At 43.1% G+C, this 17,438-nt stretch overlaps 2 protein-coding genes and 1 pseudogene across 2 annotated transcripts in view; all 3 read left to right on the forward strand.

Moving 5' to 3' along the window:
• LOC136645015 (suppressor of tumorigenicity 14 protein-like) overlaps positions 1-6,815 on the forward strand; it is a 30,278-nt gene extending 23,463 nt beyond the window's left edge. The window contains exon 16 of the mRNA XM_066621274.1: positions 6,742-6,815. Within this exon, the coding sequence (XP_066477371.1) occupies positions 6,742-6,815 (74 nt within the window). The remainder of the gene's footprint in view (positions 1-6,741) is intronic.
• LOC136646309 (5S ribosomal RNA) lies at positions 2,499-2,614 on the forward strand (annotated as a pseudogene).
• A 658-nt stretch (positions 6,816-7,473) lies between the features above and the next one.
• On the forward strand, positions 7,474-16,649 carry C3H3orf52 (chromosome 3 C3orf52 homolog). The gene is made up of 5 exons (XM_066621275.1): positions 7,474-7,551; positions 9,196-9,319; positions 10,645-10,802; positions 13,917-13,987; positions 16,430-16,649. Exons 1-5 carry the CDS (start codon positions 7,474-7,476, stop codon positions 16,647-16,649), a joined length of 651 nt encoding a protein of 216 aa, XP_066477372.1.
• Positions 16,650-17,438: the final 789 nt, after the last annotated feature.

Consider the following 17,438-nt stretch of genomic DNA (forward strand, 5'->3'; position numbering starts at 1 on the left):
CCTGGGTAAGGGCCACTGGCCCCTATGGGTCATCTCAGACTTGCGCCACCTCCTCAGGTGGTGCATGTCCAAGGAGAGCAGAATGGCTTGGAGCCACTCTGTTCTTCCCGGGAACGGGGGTTGGGATCCAGTATAACTGCCGGATCGCAATGTTTATCCAGTATAAACATGTTCATGTTTGCATGTTCATGCTCATGCATGCATGCAAGTGTGTATGTTTCAACATACAGATCAATACCGAGATGAGGACACTACACTGTTTTGTGGGAAAGCAGCTCCAACTTGCTCAGCTGAATGACTGAACTCTGGCATTCATGATCAGTGACAGAGCCCCATGTCCACAAAAGAATGTAGTTAATGATTGATCTTTCTGCTCAGCTTCCTCACCCACACAAGAGCTTTCTGAGAGCCTCTTGTCTCCATGATTTAGTGCGACTTAGTGAAGAGCAAAAGGCACTGACATCTAACAAAAGGATGCTAAAGAATAAAAACTCACAGGGAAAGAGGTTTCAAGCATGCATGAAACGTTGGCAGCTCTGAAATGAATGCAGAATTTCAGACCTGCGTTCAGCCTTCTGAATTACAATGAAAGGTATGCCTGTTTAGAGCACTCCTTGGCAAGTATCAACATTACACTAATGCGATAGTAAATGTGTGTCCTCAAATTTTATGAAAGAATGTAACTAGAGAGCCCTCGATTCTTCTCATGTTCCGAAAGCATCCTGCACATTCGGTGAATGTACTTCAGGGTGACGAACATAAAAATTTTTGATTACTAGCATATGCCTTTTGCCGGCAGGAGACAGATTCTGCTGCTATAATGCTGCTTCTGCTCTATACACATGCACTAAATATGCCTCTTAAGGCAGAACATCTAAAGACAGAATTAGATATTAATACTTAGTGATGGTACATTCATGGAAAGCACCTTCTGCGCTCTCTCTCTCTCTCTCTCTCTCTCTCTCTGTGTGCGTGTGTGTGTGTGTTGGGGTTGGGGGAAAGAAAGAAGTGTGCAAGCATAGCCCTTTCTACTGAAGAATTCTAGAGAATGAGCTTGGGATATATTTTTTAGGGATTTCCCTGCAGTGATATGTCAAAATCCAAGAAACTTCTAGAACTTTTTTGGGCAAGTGCTGGAGGCCAAGAGCACTAAATGATGTCATTAAAGTATATTATCTCAAATATTAAAGGTATAATATTGTATTGATATATGGGGGATGACATAGAATTTTGTCTTCTGTCAGTTGGATTTCAGAATACTCACAGTGGCTCACAGAGGAAATGATAAAATGTGTTTCTAGTTCAATAGCAAATCTGTCATGGGTAGCTTCATTTTTTTTTTCCACACCCCCTATATTTGAGCCTTTAATTTAATTTTAGGAGGTCAGCTTGAATTAGGCTGCAATCCTATCCAGACTTACTGGAGAGTAAACACCATTGTTTATAATGAAGCTTACTTCTGAGTAGACATGCATAGGATTGGGCTCTTAGACATCTTAATAAATAAATGCACAATAATGTTAGTAAGGGTGCTGTCTCATCAGTGTGAAGGACCATGATTCAAAGAAATGTGTATATATTTGATCTGTGTGCACTTGATTTTTTTTTTTTTTGGCCGTGTTTCCTCTTCAAAAGTGTCCCCACTGATCTCCAAAGTCCAGTGCCTTTTTAAACATTAAGCAGCGTGGGGGATTTTATCTGAAAGCAGTTTCAGAGAAAATGGCTTTGAGTCTAAGTGCAGTTATTTCCACCTTGTTTATTTTAGTTTTCTCTCATGCAATTTAAGCCAGCATTTCTTACTAACATGTTTGAAATTTCAGAACAGTTATTGGGGGTGGGGGGTGGGTGGGTTGGTATTTGTGGAAAGGAGAACCTCTGTAAAAAAAAAAAAAAAAGATTCATGTGTGCACATTGAACATGTGTGCAAGTCCATTTGGCCTGCAGTAAAGTATGCAAAATAATATTTTTGACATATGTGATCTGAAAGGCTTGATTAACAAGACCAGGGACTTTTTTGGTCAACCCACTTTGAATATGTACATAATTCCTAGTTGCCGGTTATGTGAGCAAATGTATATGCACCTACCAGCACACCTGCCATTGGCACACACATGATGGCACAAGATAGCAGAGGCATCACAAAGCAGATGGATAAGTGATCCAGTATCCTGGATATGTGGTGATTGCATTTACAAGTCCTGGAAAAGCTCACCTTGCACAGTGGAATTAACAGGAAAACAAACAAACTGTATACATTACAGGCACAAATATGCTGAACCTGTACAAAGTGATTATTCTATAAATCAACCCAACAATACATAACGTTTCCATGCACCTGCTCAACAAAACTGCATTCTGCATGGTACTTGAGGTGATGTCTGCTGGTACTCGCAGGACCCCTGGACCCCTGCTGCCCGGCAGCAAGACCAAGGTGGTGACACAACAAACAGCAGTAGGAAGCTCAGCTCAGCTCTGGAAAGGGCAGAGCTACGAAGTATGCTTTTCCGTATATCCTGCACATGCCCGATCCCATCTGATCTTGGAAGCTAAGCAGGGTCAGGCCTGGTTAGTACTTGGATGGGAGACCGCCTGGGAATACCTGGTGCTGTAGGCTTATACCATAGTCTTTCGAGACTGAAGGTTGCCAACCATTCAGAAAAGGCTCTCTTGTCCACCCTGAGCCTCTTACTGGTGTTTGTCACATGACTTCTGGCCTCCCACCCCAGAAGTAACAGGCAATGATGTCATGGTGTGTGTGGGGGGGATACCTCAAGAAATACTGATGTCAGTTATTTGTAACATTTAAATGTACATATTTATATTTTGATTGTCGTTTTGATAATTTCTCCTATAAAAATACTTTTGAAATGTGTTGGGAACAACACTGTTTGCACCTGGCTTATCTGTGTGTGCTCCTACATCTTTCTTTTCTACATTTGTGTAGAAAATGTGTACATTTGTGTAGAAAATGTGTACTTTTCTACATTTCTACTTTCTACAACTGCTTTTAATTGTGATGATAACATTCGCCCTGCATTTTCCCATCGGAAGAGCAAATGGGTCTTATTGCTTCTTTTCTAACAGGGCTACACAGAGATCATCATCTGGCACTGTACCAGCGTGGGGCTCAGAGGCAAAGCCATTCACTTGTATGATGGAACACCTCCACCTGCAAGCTTACCAGTGGCTATAGGCATCAGCTATGCTAACCTGCTCCACTGATGAAAAGGAAGTCTTCAGTGGCAGCCTCTCACTCCTTCTTACCCTTGGAGTATAGAAGGAAGAGGAGCTGCCACCACCTCCTTTCTCCTTTCACCAATTGGAATGGAAAGGAGGAAGCGGTGGTGCTGCAGTTGAGACTTTTGGAGCAGTGGCATCTAGTCTTCCTTCTCCCACCCTGCCCACCAGCCAACAGGCTTTCTTCTAAAAATCCCTGCCTCTTGGAGATGTCAAGAGCCTTGCAGCAGCAGCTTCTCCTTGTCCTGTTCTCCCCACTGACCAGGGTCTTGAGGCCCTGCAAAAGGCCTCTGCATGATGCTCCTATTTGTAGATAGGATGTTCTCTTGGCTGATGCATGTCACTGCTGACATTGGTATGGACGGTATCAGGGCTAGGTGTAACATCTGATGAGCATGGGCCCTTGGCCAGTACCTAGCCTGGCCAATCCCCAACATCACTCCTAGAGATACACACCTACACCTTATACTTCCAAAGCAGGTGAAATAAGCTGCATGTTGCAATTTGCATTTTAAAGACTCGCCCAGGGCACTAATAACACAGGCCAACACACATTTTACTTCCTTAAACATTACACCAATTCCTGGGTACATTTGGGGTGCTGATTCCAAAAATGGCATCCGTATTGCCCTATCACGTCTAGTTTTGGAGACACAGCATAGCCTCTTTAGTGAATGGTTCAAGCAGCTTCCTCATGAGGAAGCCTACACCATGGCTTCCTCATGAGAAAGCTGCTTGAGCTATTCACTAATGAGGCTATACTATATCTCTAAAACTAGACATGATAGGGCAAAACGGATGCCATTTTTGGAATTGGCACCCCAAATTCATATCAAACCACCATAAAGTTTGGGAAAAACTTTTCTGACCCTCAATTTTGTAGGCCTGTGTAATCAAACCTACAATGAGAATTTCAGGAATCTCTTGGTGCCTTCAAGCAGACTATATCTTGAGATAAATCACGGGCCGCTTAGCCTCTCTGACTTAGTAATTTTTGGTTGCTTTGCCTTGCAGTCCTTGTTTCTGATGTGCTGCCTTTCTCTGCTAGAATTATTTCAGGGAGGTCATCACCTGTGAAGGTTTTTATTACACTCTAAGAAAAACGTGAACTTTGATTACTTCAGAGAGGGTTTGGTTGCCTGAGGTTAAGTTCCCTCCTTGTGTCTACAGAGGGCAGGCTTAGTAAGCCGGCAAACTGGAAAATCCAGCCTTGCACAACCTGAGAAGGGGAATGCGTGTTTCCTGACTGTAGGTAAATGGGACTCCTTGACTTTACGCATTGCTTTTCCCACAGCACCATCATGGTCTATATATTGTTTCTAGCATTCTGTGTCATCGTACCAATTCCTGGGAAACAATGGTCTGAGTGGTAACTCTGCTGGCTTGTTCCATGTTATCAGCAGAGACATAACGGCGAGCGACTCAAACCCCAAAGGAAGTTGGTGGTTTATTCCCCCCCCCCCCCGCTTATGTTGCCTGCGCTGAACAGTTCCTAACAGAGCATTGGAAGCAATGAATGGCCATGTTGCTGAACCAGAAGCTCAGGTCATTGAGTTACCTGAACTTGAGAGAGAAAATGCGCGTGACCTGACTGAGCCTCTTAATCCCACCGCTACGAAACGCTGTCAGGTAGGAAAATGAATTATTCATTTTGGAGTTTGTGTGGTTTTTTCTGTTTTTGTTTGGTTTGGGTTTTTTTGTTTTTTTTTTTTTGGAACAAAACAATATCATGCAACAATTTCAGCAAATTTTTGGCAATGCTTGGACAGAACTTCAAACATTTAAATGTAACGGATACTGTAAAAGTAGCAATTTCGCCATGAAACCACCTCTGCATACGCCCCAACTGCACCTATTAAACAACAACAATACCTGTATTTGTGCTGTGTACACCACTTGTGGTATTCACAGTACTTAATTTGTACTTGATGCCAGAGATTATACAAAAGTACCTACAGTTAAATCCTATGCACTTAGAAGTGAGAGTCATTGATTTCACTGGGACTTATTCCCAGGTAAACGTATGTGGGAATGCAGCCCTATTTGGTATCTAGAACACACATTTTCTTGATTTGCTAGAGTGCTAGGACTCTGAGCTATGTTGTTTTTTAAAAAAAACAGGATGCAATCCAGGTAAAGAGATACACATTTCATCACATTAATTCCAGTTGGAAAGTTAAGCCTGTACTTAAATCTCTCCTGTTGCAATACATGGGATTTTGGCTGGTTCATGCCATCATAGTATTTTTAAGCAAGAGTTCTGTATCACTGAAACTTATGTGGATTCCATGAGAGCTGCTGTCACGTAGTGGCTAAGACATGGATCTATGAATCAGGAATTCCCTGGTTTGATTCTTCCCTTTACCATGAATTCGTTAAGTGGCTTCAGGCTAGCCACTCCTCCTCAGCCTTCCACCTGCAGTATATTGTGGGGATATTACTCATTTCACACGGTTGTTGTAAGGATTACAACTGTAAGATAATACTGTACAGTACTCACAAAGCACTTTAAACACTTGAAAGTGCAAGGCAAATACAAATTAACCATTTCTTAGGCTAATTTTACAAGTTAATTTTCATGGGTACTTTTTTACAGTATTGCACAAATTTCAAGATAAGGTTTCTGTATCCAGCTAGGGGCATTTCACCTCAAGCTGAACAAGGCACTGTGTGTGTGCACAATATATAGGTCCTGCAAACAAGATTCCCCTTCAAGATCCAACATTTGGGGGGAGGGGTTAGCTGATTGGATAATTGGAAGGAGGTGCAGGGGACTGGATTCAATCTCATACACTCCTCCTTTCCTGCCAAATAGTTGATGAGCAAGAATTCAGCTTTTTTTTCCTTTTCTTTTTTAAAGTATTGAGGCTGTAATCCTATATACACGTTCTGGAAGTAAGCACTATTGAACACAGTGCGACTTACATTTCTGAGCAGAAGTGCATAGAATTGTGCTCTGATTGTACAGTTCCATATCCTCCATGTACATTGTATTGGAGTGGACCTTGCAGGGATCTGTTCATAGGATATGTTTCCAAGAGAATCATGAAACTATTAGGAGTTGTTTTTTTTAAAAAAAATAAATCCCTCAATTTGTTATTGAAAGTCTCACATGTATTTTACTGCAAAACATATATGACCCTTTGGAGTGCTCTGCCAGTCCAATTCTAGTAAATTATGGTTACCATCAGGGATGGGAAAGTCCAGCACAGCTTGAGTCAAGTCTAGAGTCACCACCCCCAGAGACTTGACTCAAAAACAAGTCATAACAGGGGTACTTTCCAAGTCATCCCTTTGCTACTCTAAAGGACTCAAGTCAAGTCGTCCCCCCTTTAAAAAACCCGCCATGGAAAAAATGTGGCTGCTGCTGGGGGTATGTGTGTGTGTGTGTGTGTGTGTGTCAGAGTTCTCTTTAACCATCTCCCCTGCTGTCCCCATGCATCTGTAAACAAGGCAGGAGGGGGTGGAGGGACTGCATGAGAGTAGAGACAGAAGCGGCAAGAGGGAGGATGGTCACACACAGCAGCTGCGAGGCTTACCAGGACAACTCAATCCTTGACAGCTGTACTCAGAAGTAGTCCCACTTCAGCGGGTCATTCAATGAGGTTTTCTCCCTTCCCCCCAAGTAACAATGGAGCCAAGCCATGCAGTGAAAAATCTGTTTGCTATGAGCTGCCTCCCCTCCCCCACTTTCCTGCCTCCTCCTTCCTGGGCTTCTGGCAGCCAACTGTAAGGCAAGAACCCCCTTGGGCTCCTTCTCCGGCCCTCTCTCAGCCAAAGAAATAATCAAACCTCCCACCCTTGGTCCATTGGTTCCTTTCTTTCCTATCAGAGATAAGGAATAGAGCTCACTCCTGCCTCCCCCCCCCCTCCAAATGATTCAAAAGGAAAGCATTAACCCTCCCCTGCTGCTTGCATGGTCTGAATGATGGCTCCACAAGGTTTTTCACCACGTACAGTAAACAGTAAGCAAGCACACCCAAACACAGGCAGACTAGAGTCTGCATGCGTGACAATGAATACTGAGTCTGGGGTCCTTGACTCAGGTATTTTTCTGAGTCTTCCACACACTCAACTCACAAGTCCACGGGTCAGCAATAAATGTGCATTTTCACAACTTGAGGCCGAGTCATCCTAGTCGAGTTTCCAACCCTGGTTACCATATAGCATGATCCTATGCATGCGTGCTTGCTTGGAAGTTTCACTGATTTCTGTGGGTCGCACTGACTTGTAAGGATGCATAAGATTGAAGACCCTATGGCCCCTTGCTGCTGGTGGAATGCGTTGCACCAGCTGGTATATGGATGTCATAAAGTAGGTGATGACAGTTTGCACTAGCAGGCCACCAATGGCCAGGCTGGAGTGGCTTCTGGGTGCAGGCAGATGGCCAAAGTGCTGCTTGGAAGATAAGCCAATGGGGGAGGCAGGATGGGCTGGAGGAGGGGGGAGCGGGTCCAGGAAGCGGGTTCAGCAGCAGCAGCATCCACTGAATCCTGACCCCCTTCCTGATCTGCCTGCTTTGCTCAACACAGACTTGCACCAGGAGGTGCAAGTTGACCCATATTGGCCAAAACTCCCATGTGGGATACAACAGTAGCCACATTGGTGCTGCTGCATCGCTGTGGAGGGAGTTGGGATTGGGCTGCTTGAGTGTTTACCATTCTTTTTCCTCCAGTCTTTATTGACTGGAAAATAAAAACTATCTGTATAGGTGAAATACAATTCTTCTTTAAGCTCAGCTACTAAAACTGAATGTTGCATGCTGCGTGCGGTTTATTCCCACAGAAGTGTGCATAGATTGCAGACGTGACTACAGATCTGTTTATGGTTTCTTCCTGGGTTACTTCCTGTTTGTAGTGCATGCATCAGAATTTCAAAGGTTGCAGCAATGAGTCTCACCTGAAACTTGTAATCTCTGTTTATATTTGTTAGCAACGAAAGCATACATGGGCTTAAGAAATGATGAATGTTTTATACTTAATGCTTTCAACCAGGCAACAGGTGTCTCCCAAAGGGGTCACATCAGCTCAAGGCGTTAGGAGCATTGTTGCTGCTAAAATCCAAGTGATGAGCTTTACTAAGACACTGAGCACATCACCAGATTAGATTATTAGTGACTAAACAGTGTGTGTGTTGACTAAACAGTGTGTTTCATTTTGAGTGTACAGGAACAAATTTGTACAGTACTTATTAATTTTCTCTAGGTGCTTATTCCTTAGTGATATTCAGGATGCATAACTGAAAGTAAAAGTACAAGCCCTGCCTGTTATAGTATGACCTGGTTGAGTCATTGCATTTCCGGCTAAAACACCATGGTTCATTGACCAGAACTATGAAATAACATCAAAGTAGATGTTTATAGATCTGAGTTTATAGATCTGTAATCTGTTATCTAGTGGTTCCTCGGGGGGGGGGAGGGGCAAGGAAGGGTATACATTTTTTAAACAAGTGAAGAGCTGGACATCTCCTTCCCCTCTTTTCCCTTTCACTCAGATGCCATCTTCATAGACAACTTCCTGGCTATGCAATGTTCAAACCGGGAAATGGATTTGAGTGATCCCTCCAAATCAGGATTGTTCACCATGGTTTCATGTTGGTGTTTTGCAATCCTGGATTGGAGGGATCACCTAATTCCCAGTTTCTTGGTTTCTATGTTCTAGCAAACTGTAGGTTTAACAAACTCTTGGTTTAACAAACCAAGAAGTCTTCTTCGGAGGGATCAGTCAAATCAGTTTCCTGGTTTGGACATCATATTTAGCAAACCAGGAAGTGTGGGAAGAAGCGAAGGGAATGGGGAGGGACTCAAGCTAATTGCTTATTCCTGGTCCAATTCCTGGTTGTTGGACTGGAAATGCGATTCCGAACTAGGCCACCACATGTGTGTGATTTCACACATTAATGATTCTCAAACTTTGTTACTTATTAACACACTTCATTTTTTATTCTTTGTGTCCCTAGGAGACTGCCAATGTGACTTCATGTTCTGAGATTGTTTTTTGGAAATGCAAACTGTGGATGGTTATAACTTCAATGTTCGTATTGTTAATCATTGTGATTATTCTTAGTTTAACTTTTCACTCAGGTAAGTATGCCTGACCTCTGCCAAGGACTCATTATGTGACCTTGAATATATCACTGTTTCACCTGTAGAATGGAAATAAGTGTAAACTCGCAGCTATTGTGAGGATTAGCATAATGTATACATGAAGGCACCTTCCAATTAAAAATGATCAGGTAAAGCAGAAGATCAGGTGAATGTAATCTTATGGGAAACCACTTTTAATTTTGAAGGTGCTGCAAAATCTGCCTTGAATCTGGATTGGAATCATGATGGAGCATAAGCTCCTTCCCCCACATGCTGTAGTCCTGAGCCTCATCCTTTCCTCCCCCAGCCTATGGCTGCTCTTTCTCAAACACAAAAAGGCATATCAGTGATGCAACCATTAACATATAATGGTAGTATCACATGCTTTGTATATACAGGCATGCCCCCATATCCATGGGGGTTACTTTCCGAAACCAGCTGTGAATCTGCAGGTATGAGGGAATGCCCCCATCCTCTGGAGACAAGGGGATCTGTGCTCCCTCTGCCTCCGGAGAGTCTTCTGAATCCGGCAGAGGCCACATGTACTCGCCCGTGGCCTCCACCATGGTCAGATTGACTCTACGATGAAAAAAGTGACTTTCGTTGTTTTTTTCAAAAAACACAGAAGTGATGTTTTTTATGCCTTATAAAGCATTAGGAGGCCTGGGGAAGTCCCTAGTGGCAGAGCTCCCCTTGCCACCAGAGGGGACACGCTGGGGGGCCCACGAATCCAATCCGTGGATAAATGAAACAGCGGATACATGATTCACAGATATGGAGGGCACCTGTATATATAAGACGCTGGTTCTTGGTTTGACTTATCTGGTTAAAAGGTCTCAGAAAACAGAAAAAACTTCCTTCTGAGAACTTGGGGAATTAAACACAATTCTGATTTTCATTGATTATTGATATTTAAAATATGTAGCTGACTTTCTCCACCCAAATAAGAGAAAAAGTTAAAAAAAGAAATGTAAATCTGCAATAACTTTAATCTAATAAATAGACAGAATAGGAGCATCAATTTCAAAATGCTCATTTGAAAAGTTATCTCAGTTCATTCCCTCTCAGTGCCACATCGGAAAATAGCCGCTTAACCTCATGCAGTTTGTTAAACTTGAAGTCAACAATGTTGCTCCTGACGCTGAAAGAAATGAAACAAGTAATTGGATGTCCTCTTAGCCTGCTAAAATAGTGATGTGAAACAGCAGTGCATTGACCTGAGCGTACTGTAAAAACCGAACTTAGAATGATGTGATGCTGAAAAGCATAGTGACCCTATGGATAATTATTACTACTAATAACTTATTTTGTGTTTGTTTCAGTGGTTTATATTGATGAAGATGAATATTGGGATCCTGAATTAATAGCAAGTGGTCATCATCATAATTTTTCAGGGACAATAAAAATTAATTGTGCTAATCCTGACCAGTTACTTTCAGAATCAGCATCTAATCTGGTTTCTGAACATCTTAGTAAAATGGTAAGTTTATAGTCAGACACTTGACTATAACATCTATATCTCTTCTTAAACATTTAGCTACATTCCTCAAGTCATAGGTATGCATGAACTATCCTCATTTTGGAACAGTATACAAAGCCAATGTGCTCATTTATCTACGTTTGACCCAACCATTCCAAAATACCTTACTGGGAGCCCAATCCTTCCCCATCCCAGCCGGTGCAGCCACTCCAAAAAGGCCCACTCTGTAACCAATGGGTGGGAGGGGGGTGGACTGGGAGACTTCAGAGTGGAAAACGGATTTGACCCATTCTGCAATGGGTCTCCTTGAACCTGCGCCAGCTCTTTAAATGGCACAAATCCAAGGAGAGCAAGGGGGTGGGGAGGCTGGATCCATTCTTCCCTACCCACCCCATTTTGTCCTTTCCCTGCCTCTGCATTACCTGCTCTAACATGACTAGATCCAGTGACATCCCAGGAGTACTACTGTGTCTTGCAGCAGTGCCCTAAAATGGCTACCAACTAAGTGCTCTGTGCTTTGTTGGTAGCCATTTTGTGACAGTGGAATGGAGTTCTGTTATGGCAAAGCGTTACAGCTAGCTGCCCAATCTAGCATAGGATTGGGCTGTTATTTTTCTACTATTATGCTACAAATGAGCTATTTTCTGTTGAGTAGCAAAGCAAGAAACGATGCCCTCCACTTTCAAAAACGTTGGGAAATGGTTTAACCACCCATCAAAGTTATCTCCCAAATATCTTTATGCCATATTTAAGACATGAGAAAGGTGTTTTCTGGGACAGATAGGTGGGATTCATAGAGGCATATTGTGTGATATCATCCTATTGACTTTATTGCAGTAATAAATGCATTCGTAATAAATACTGTCTGGCATTTATTGAGGGTTCAATGGTAACCCTGCCCCCCACTGGTCAACTGGGCAATCTGCCTTTCATAATTTGAAACTTATTTCTGTCTTTACGATCCAAGAGAGACACCTAAAGTCTTGTGTAGAAGCTCAAGTAGAGCAGGATAACAAAGCAATATTTTGGAAAAGAGTATACAAAATAAAAGTATCACAAAATCTTGTGCTACAGGACATAATTGTCAACCATTTATTCTTGTTGAGCTATATTTGAGTTAGGATCAAACTAGACATGACCTAAGTGTACAGATTTTTTTCCTGTGGTAAAATGTGTGTTTAATCAATTAATCAATCAATTAAATAATACTTTACCCCTACCAGAGTTGTAGTCAAAGCTGTTCTGCATGCACTATTTTGTTGGAGGGGGGAAGCTTTCATTGGATTTCAATGGACTTCTTTTTCCTCCAGTAAATATAGCACATGGAGGATCGTGATCGCCAAAGGTAATAAACCGTGCCAGGCATAGAGACAAATTTTGTAGCATGCCATACTGGGACGTGCTTATTTGAATACAAAGTCTCTACTGGAAAAATTAGTGTGTAGTAGTAGTAGTAGTAGTGGTAGTAGTGGTAGTAGTAGTAGTAACTTTATTGTCATTGTGCTACAGCACAACAAAATTTCTGCACCTTTGAGATACAAGCATAAATACATACTACAATTTCACCAATCACACTCTACACACTCACCCATACATTCTATACAATATGCATCTTAATATAAAACAGTATAACAGACCATAATGCCCAGGAGCATAGTAACAACTATATCACCTTATTCAGTGTAATTATGGCTGTGGGATAAAAACTGTTCAGGAATCGTGTGGTGCTGCTCTAATAGTTCTGCATCGTCTACCTGAAGGCAACAGTTCAAAGAACTTATGAGCCGGATGGAAGGGGTCTCTCAGAATACTATGTGACTTATGCAGACAGCGAGATGTATAGATGTCCTCCAAAGCTGGTAGATGAAGGTTGATGATGTGCTGTGCGATCTTAATAATTCTCTGCAGAGCTTTTTTGTCCCCTGCAGAGCAATTTCCATACCACACCAAGATATCATAGGTTAGGACACTCTCAATGGTGCAACGATAGTAAGACACAAGCAGCTGCTGTGACAAATTTAACCTCCCAAGCTTCCTCAGAAAATAGAACCGCTTTTGTGCCTTTTTTATCAACATGCTGGTGTTAATAGTCCATGTGAGGTCTTCTGTGATATAAATATCTAGGAATTTGAAACTAGCGACCCTCTCCACCTCCTCACCATTTATGTATAATGGTGTGTGTACATCCCTCTTTTTCCGGAAGTCAATTATAAGTTCTTTAGTTTTTTTGATGTTAAGTGAGAGATTATTTTCTTTGCACCACAATAACAACTCCTGTACCTCCTTCCTATAAGCAGACTCATCATTCCCGCTAACAAGCCCCACCACTGTAGTATCGTCTGCAAATTTTATAATTTCATTGGTGTTATTAGATGGGGAACAATCATGTGTATACAGGGAATAGAGGAAGGGGCTCAGCACACAGCCTTGGGGAGCTCCTGTATTTAATATCAGAGTGGAAGATTAATAAGAGCCCATCCTAACTGACTGTGGCCTATTTGTCAAAAAGTCCTTTATCCACAGACAAATGTCTTGCTGTGTGCCCAAACTAGTCATTTTAAAAAAGAGCCTGCTAGGTAGAATGATGTTAAAAGCAGAACTATAATCCACAAATAACAGCTGTACATATGTACCCCGTTGTTCCAAATGACGGACTATATGTAAAACAATAGAGATGGCATAATCAGTTGACCTATTACTCCTGTATGCAAATTGACAAGGATCCAAGGTGGGTGGAAGACCAGACTTAATATGTTTCAACACCAGCCTCTCAAAACACTTCATAATTACCAAAGTTAGAGCCACAGGTCAATAATCATTGAGAGAAGCAACTACTGTCTGCTCAGGAACTGGCACTATAACATGTCTTCAAGCAAGTAGGGACAGAGCACTGTGACAGAGGTAAATTGAAAATATTTGTAAAAACTTCAGTCAGCTCTGCAGCGTAGTCTTTAAGGACCCATCCCGGAATTCCATCTGCGCCAGCTGCTTTCCGGACGTTAATATTCTGTAAAACCCATCTCACATCATCAGGCTGCAGGACAAGTGACTGATGTGTCTGGATGTGCTGTGTTCATACTTTCTAATATACAGCAATAATCTATGTTTCTTAAGCTTACAGATGTATACAGTGATTCACCCGCTCTTGGGCGATATTTTATCTCTGCTGAAGTTATTCCAGTCAGGTAGGAAAGTAGAATTAGCTCCATTGCTTTAATTTTATAATTTAGAACTTATGAATATGGCTCAGATAAAAGATCGTGAGAAAAATATTGGTGCTCAAATTGGGGAGGGGGGAGTCTCTAAGCGTTATCTGAAAAAGTTGAAGAAACAAAAGAGGTCCTGACTCATGACTTTAATAATTCTTAATAATTCCTGCCATTCCTCCTTCCTATATATTTATTTATTAAGGGCACTTTTACCCTGCCTTTCTCCCTGAAGCTTTGACTTTTTCCCTGAGGTTTCAACTTACCTCAGTAGCACTGGAAAATTTTGAACAGGATCTGTACCCTACATGGTGTTTGCCAGGACTCAGTGTTTAAATGGGGGCTAGCATCTACCCCACAGTGTGATTGCGGGTTTCCCTGCCAAACCATATACCACATTGTGTCTGGCTGCAAACTGAGGGTGTATACTGGCCCACGGTCTGACTTTTTCAATGAAGGAAACTCTGCCCTTGAATGGCTGGATGAACTGGACATTGATATTTGATCTAGTTTAATTGTTATATAACTCCATGTATTATATGCCATACGCTAAATAAATCCTTGAAGCGGCTCAAGGCATCTTACAAAAAGCAAGTAGAAAATACCGAACAATATATTCAAAAAACAATGTATTACGCTTTGTCCCTTTCCCCCTCCAAAGCCTCCCAATCTGCCCCCCTCTCCCTCCTGGATTCAGAGCACTAATTTATCAAATCCAGAAAACTGTGGAACGTAGCAGAAGGTTCTTTAGGTGCTGCAAGGACAAACCATGTTCTGTGAGGAAACTTGAGGATAAGCATCCACATGAAGTTGGGAATAGGATAAAGAATAGATTTCTGCATTTATGACAACATTTCTGGGTGTGGTGCTTCTTCCCTGGCAACGCAGGCTTTAGAACACCTTGCACAGCACTTCTGCATGCTGAAGAGAATTGCCTGATCAGGCAGACAAAGAAAGTTAGTTACCTTTAAAGCTCCTATTGCAGTGAGAGAAAAGGCAGCTGTGGCTCCTCCTCTCTATTCCTTCCCTGGTGACTACCACTCTGCCTGTCCTTATGCACTTACAGCCCAATCCTAAAGCCGGCAGCTCTGCTGGGTGCAGTGGCACCAAAATGGCTCCCACTGCATCCAGCAGCACTGTTGAGGCCACTGCTCCTTGGGGGAAGGAATTTTTGTCCCCTTCCCCCTGAGAAAGCCCCAAACCCAGCAATGGGGCTTCTCAAGTCCTCCAGCTCGACATGGAGTTCAGGATCCCCACCCCACTCTCCCCCATCCTGGAACACCTCCCCCCACCCCAAGGCCCTCACTACCGCCTAGAGCTCTTACCTAGCTCCTGGCAGGGTCCAGCTGGTGCTGGGCTCAGTGCTGACTGGTGCTGGGCCAGCACTGGTGCTGACACCTTGCAGGGTGTCAAGGACATGCCTTACAGCACGTTTGTGACATGTTTGTGCCACTGCTGAGCTCCTGGACCTGGTGGTATTGGCCCTGTTTAGAATTGGGCCCTTAGGGACTGATCCAGAGCCCAGCATGCCAGCTTACCGGTAAGCTGGCATGCTGGGCAGTGAATGAGTCCCTAAGGGCTAAGTCCCTAAGGTGTGCACTGTCGCAAATGTACCATAAGACATGTTTGCCCACTGTGGGTCCAGTGCAAGTGGGTCCAGTGTGTTCCACTGTCTGGCAGCTTGCCTGAACCACCAGGTGGCAGAAAAGTGAGTGAGGGGTGTGGGGGGAGGGGGGAGGGAGGCGTTCCAGGGCGGGGAAAGATGGGGACAGGGCGCAAGGGAGTGGGACTGGCAGAGCTCAGCTCCACTGGATCCGGAGCCCCATGTTTGGGTTGCACAGCCCAAAACGGTACTCCTTGATTCTGCACCAGCTCAAGAGCTGCCGCAGAATCAAGTAGCCCCATTGCGGGGCTACTTCCCTTACCCAGGGAAATGGAATGAACGCCCCCTTCCCCCCAAGGTGCCACCGCGGGCTGGATGCCATGGTAGCCATTTTGGTGCCACAACAGCCTCGCACATCGGGCAGCTCAGGATTGGACTGTTAATTAGCTAACTTGCTGTTGATCACAGTAGGTGATTGAGGTGAGCAAGGAATTTCTGCCCTTACATTCAGGGGGTGGAAGGAACTGCAGTCAGCATCATGGTAGTACATAATTGCTGAGTGGATATGATGGCACCAAGGTGCATTTCTCACAGTGCAGCAAAAACTTGAAAAGTAAATGCCTTTATCTGGCAGTAACCATAATAGAAAGATATGAGGAAACACCTTTGTCACATGCATACTTTGGGGTACACTTGAAGAAAACATTGGTGGACCCTTAAAAATGTAATCTGTAAAAAGATCTTTAGAATGAAAGAAGGGAATTGAAATTGTTGTACAACCCATCAACTATTCTTGCTATGCTTGATCATTATTTCAGGTATGGAAACAAGACTGCAGCATCCTACCAATTGTGTTTCTCAGTGCCACCTGAGACGGAAGACTTCATGAGATACCAAATGAGTAAAGAGTTTGTGATGAATGTTTTAAGGCAAAATATTTATGACCAGGAAGGAATGTATGGGCTGGATGTACCTGGGTGTATAAATATGACACTTGATCCAACTTCTCTTTTACTAACACGTAAGTTACTCATGTAGAAAAAAAAAATTGAACTTCCTAGAACGCTAGAGTGAATTTATGCCCCAATCCTATTCAAGTAGTATGCTGGCAGATTGTGATGTCCTCTGGCAGATTTTGTGGGCCACTGGTGGGGCAGCTACTCTGCCATTCTGTGGAGAGCTGTCGCCGGTGCAAAGGACAAGAGGCCACACACCAGCAGTGCTGTCCTGCAGACCGGCTGTGATGGTGGTGTTATAGTGAAGGGGGTGGATCAGGCTAGGTCAGGATGGATCGGGACCGGGACGGAGTGAATCTTGGAGGCAGTGATATCAGGTTTATAACCCCTGTCCTGGGTCTGGCATGCCACCTGTGGTCGAACAGATCTAGTCCAGCAAAAGAGCTTGTATAGATCTAAGTAGGCCCATAGGGACCTAGGTATTGATGGAGGATGTAAGTAAAACTTTTCATTACTTTTCAACTCTTCCAGTCAGCCTGGTTCCCTGGTCATCCACAGGATATAACAGAGGCTGCAAGGGTGGCCCTGAAACCTGTGCACTCTTAGTAAAACATTGTATCTTTATATGCAAATTATGGCATATTCTGATTCTATCCTATTCCATCATACCCAGAATTCGGATCATTATTCCCATTCGTTTTCTTTACTTGAGTTAATAATCACCCATTAGGTTGCTCAAATATTACAATCCATAGACAAAATCAATAATATTTGACCTTAACCAGCCAGAAGTAATTTTATTCATGGAGTCAATCATTGAAAATGTGGCTTTGACCCTAGTTCTGGTTCATCAGTACCATACTCATATGTA

This window comes from Tiliqua scincoides, chromosome 3 (assembly GCF_035046505.1).
Source record: "Tiliqua scincoides isolate rTilSci1 chromosome 3, rTilSci1.hap2, whole genome shotgun sequence".
NCBI lineage: Eukaryota > Metazoa > Chordata > Lepidosauria > Squamata > Scincidae > Tiliqua > Tiliqua scincoides.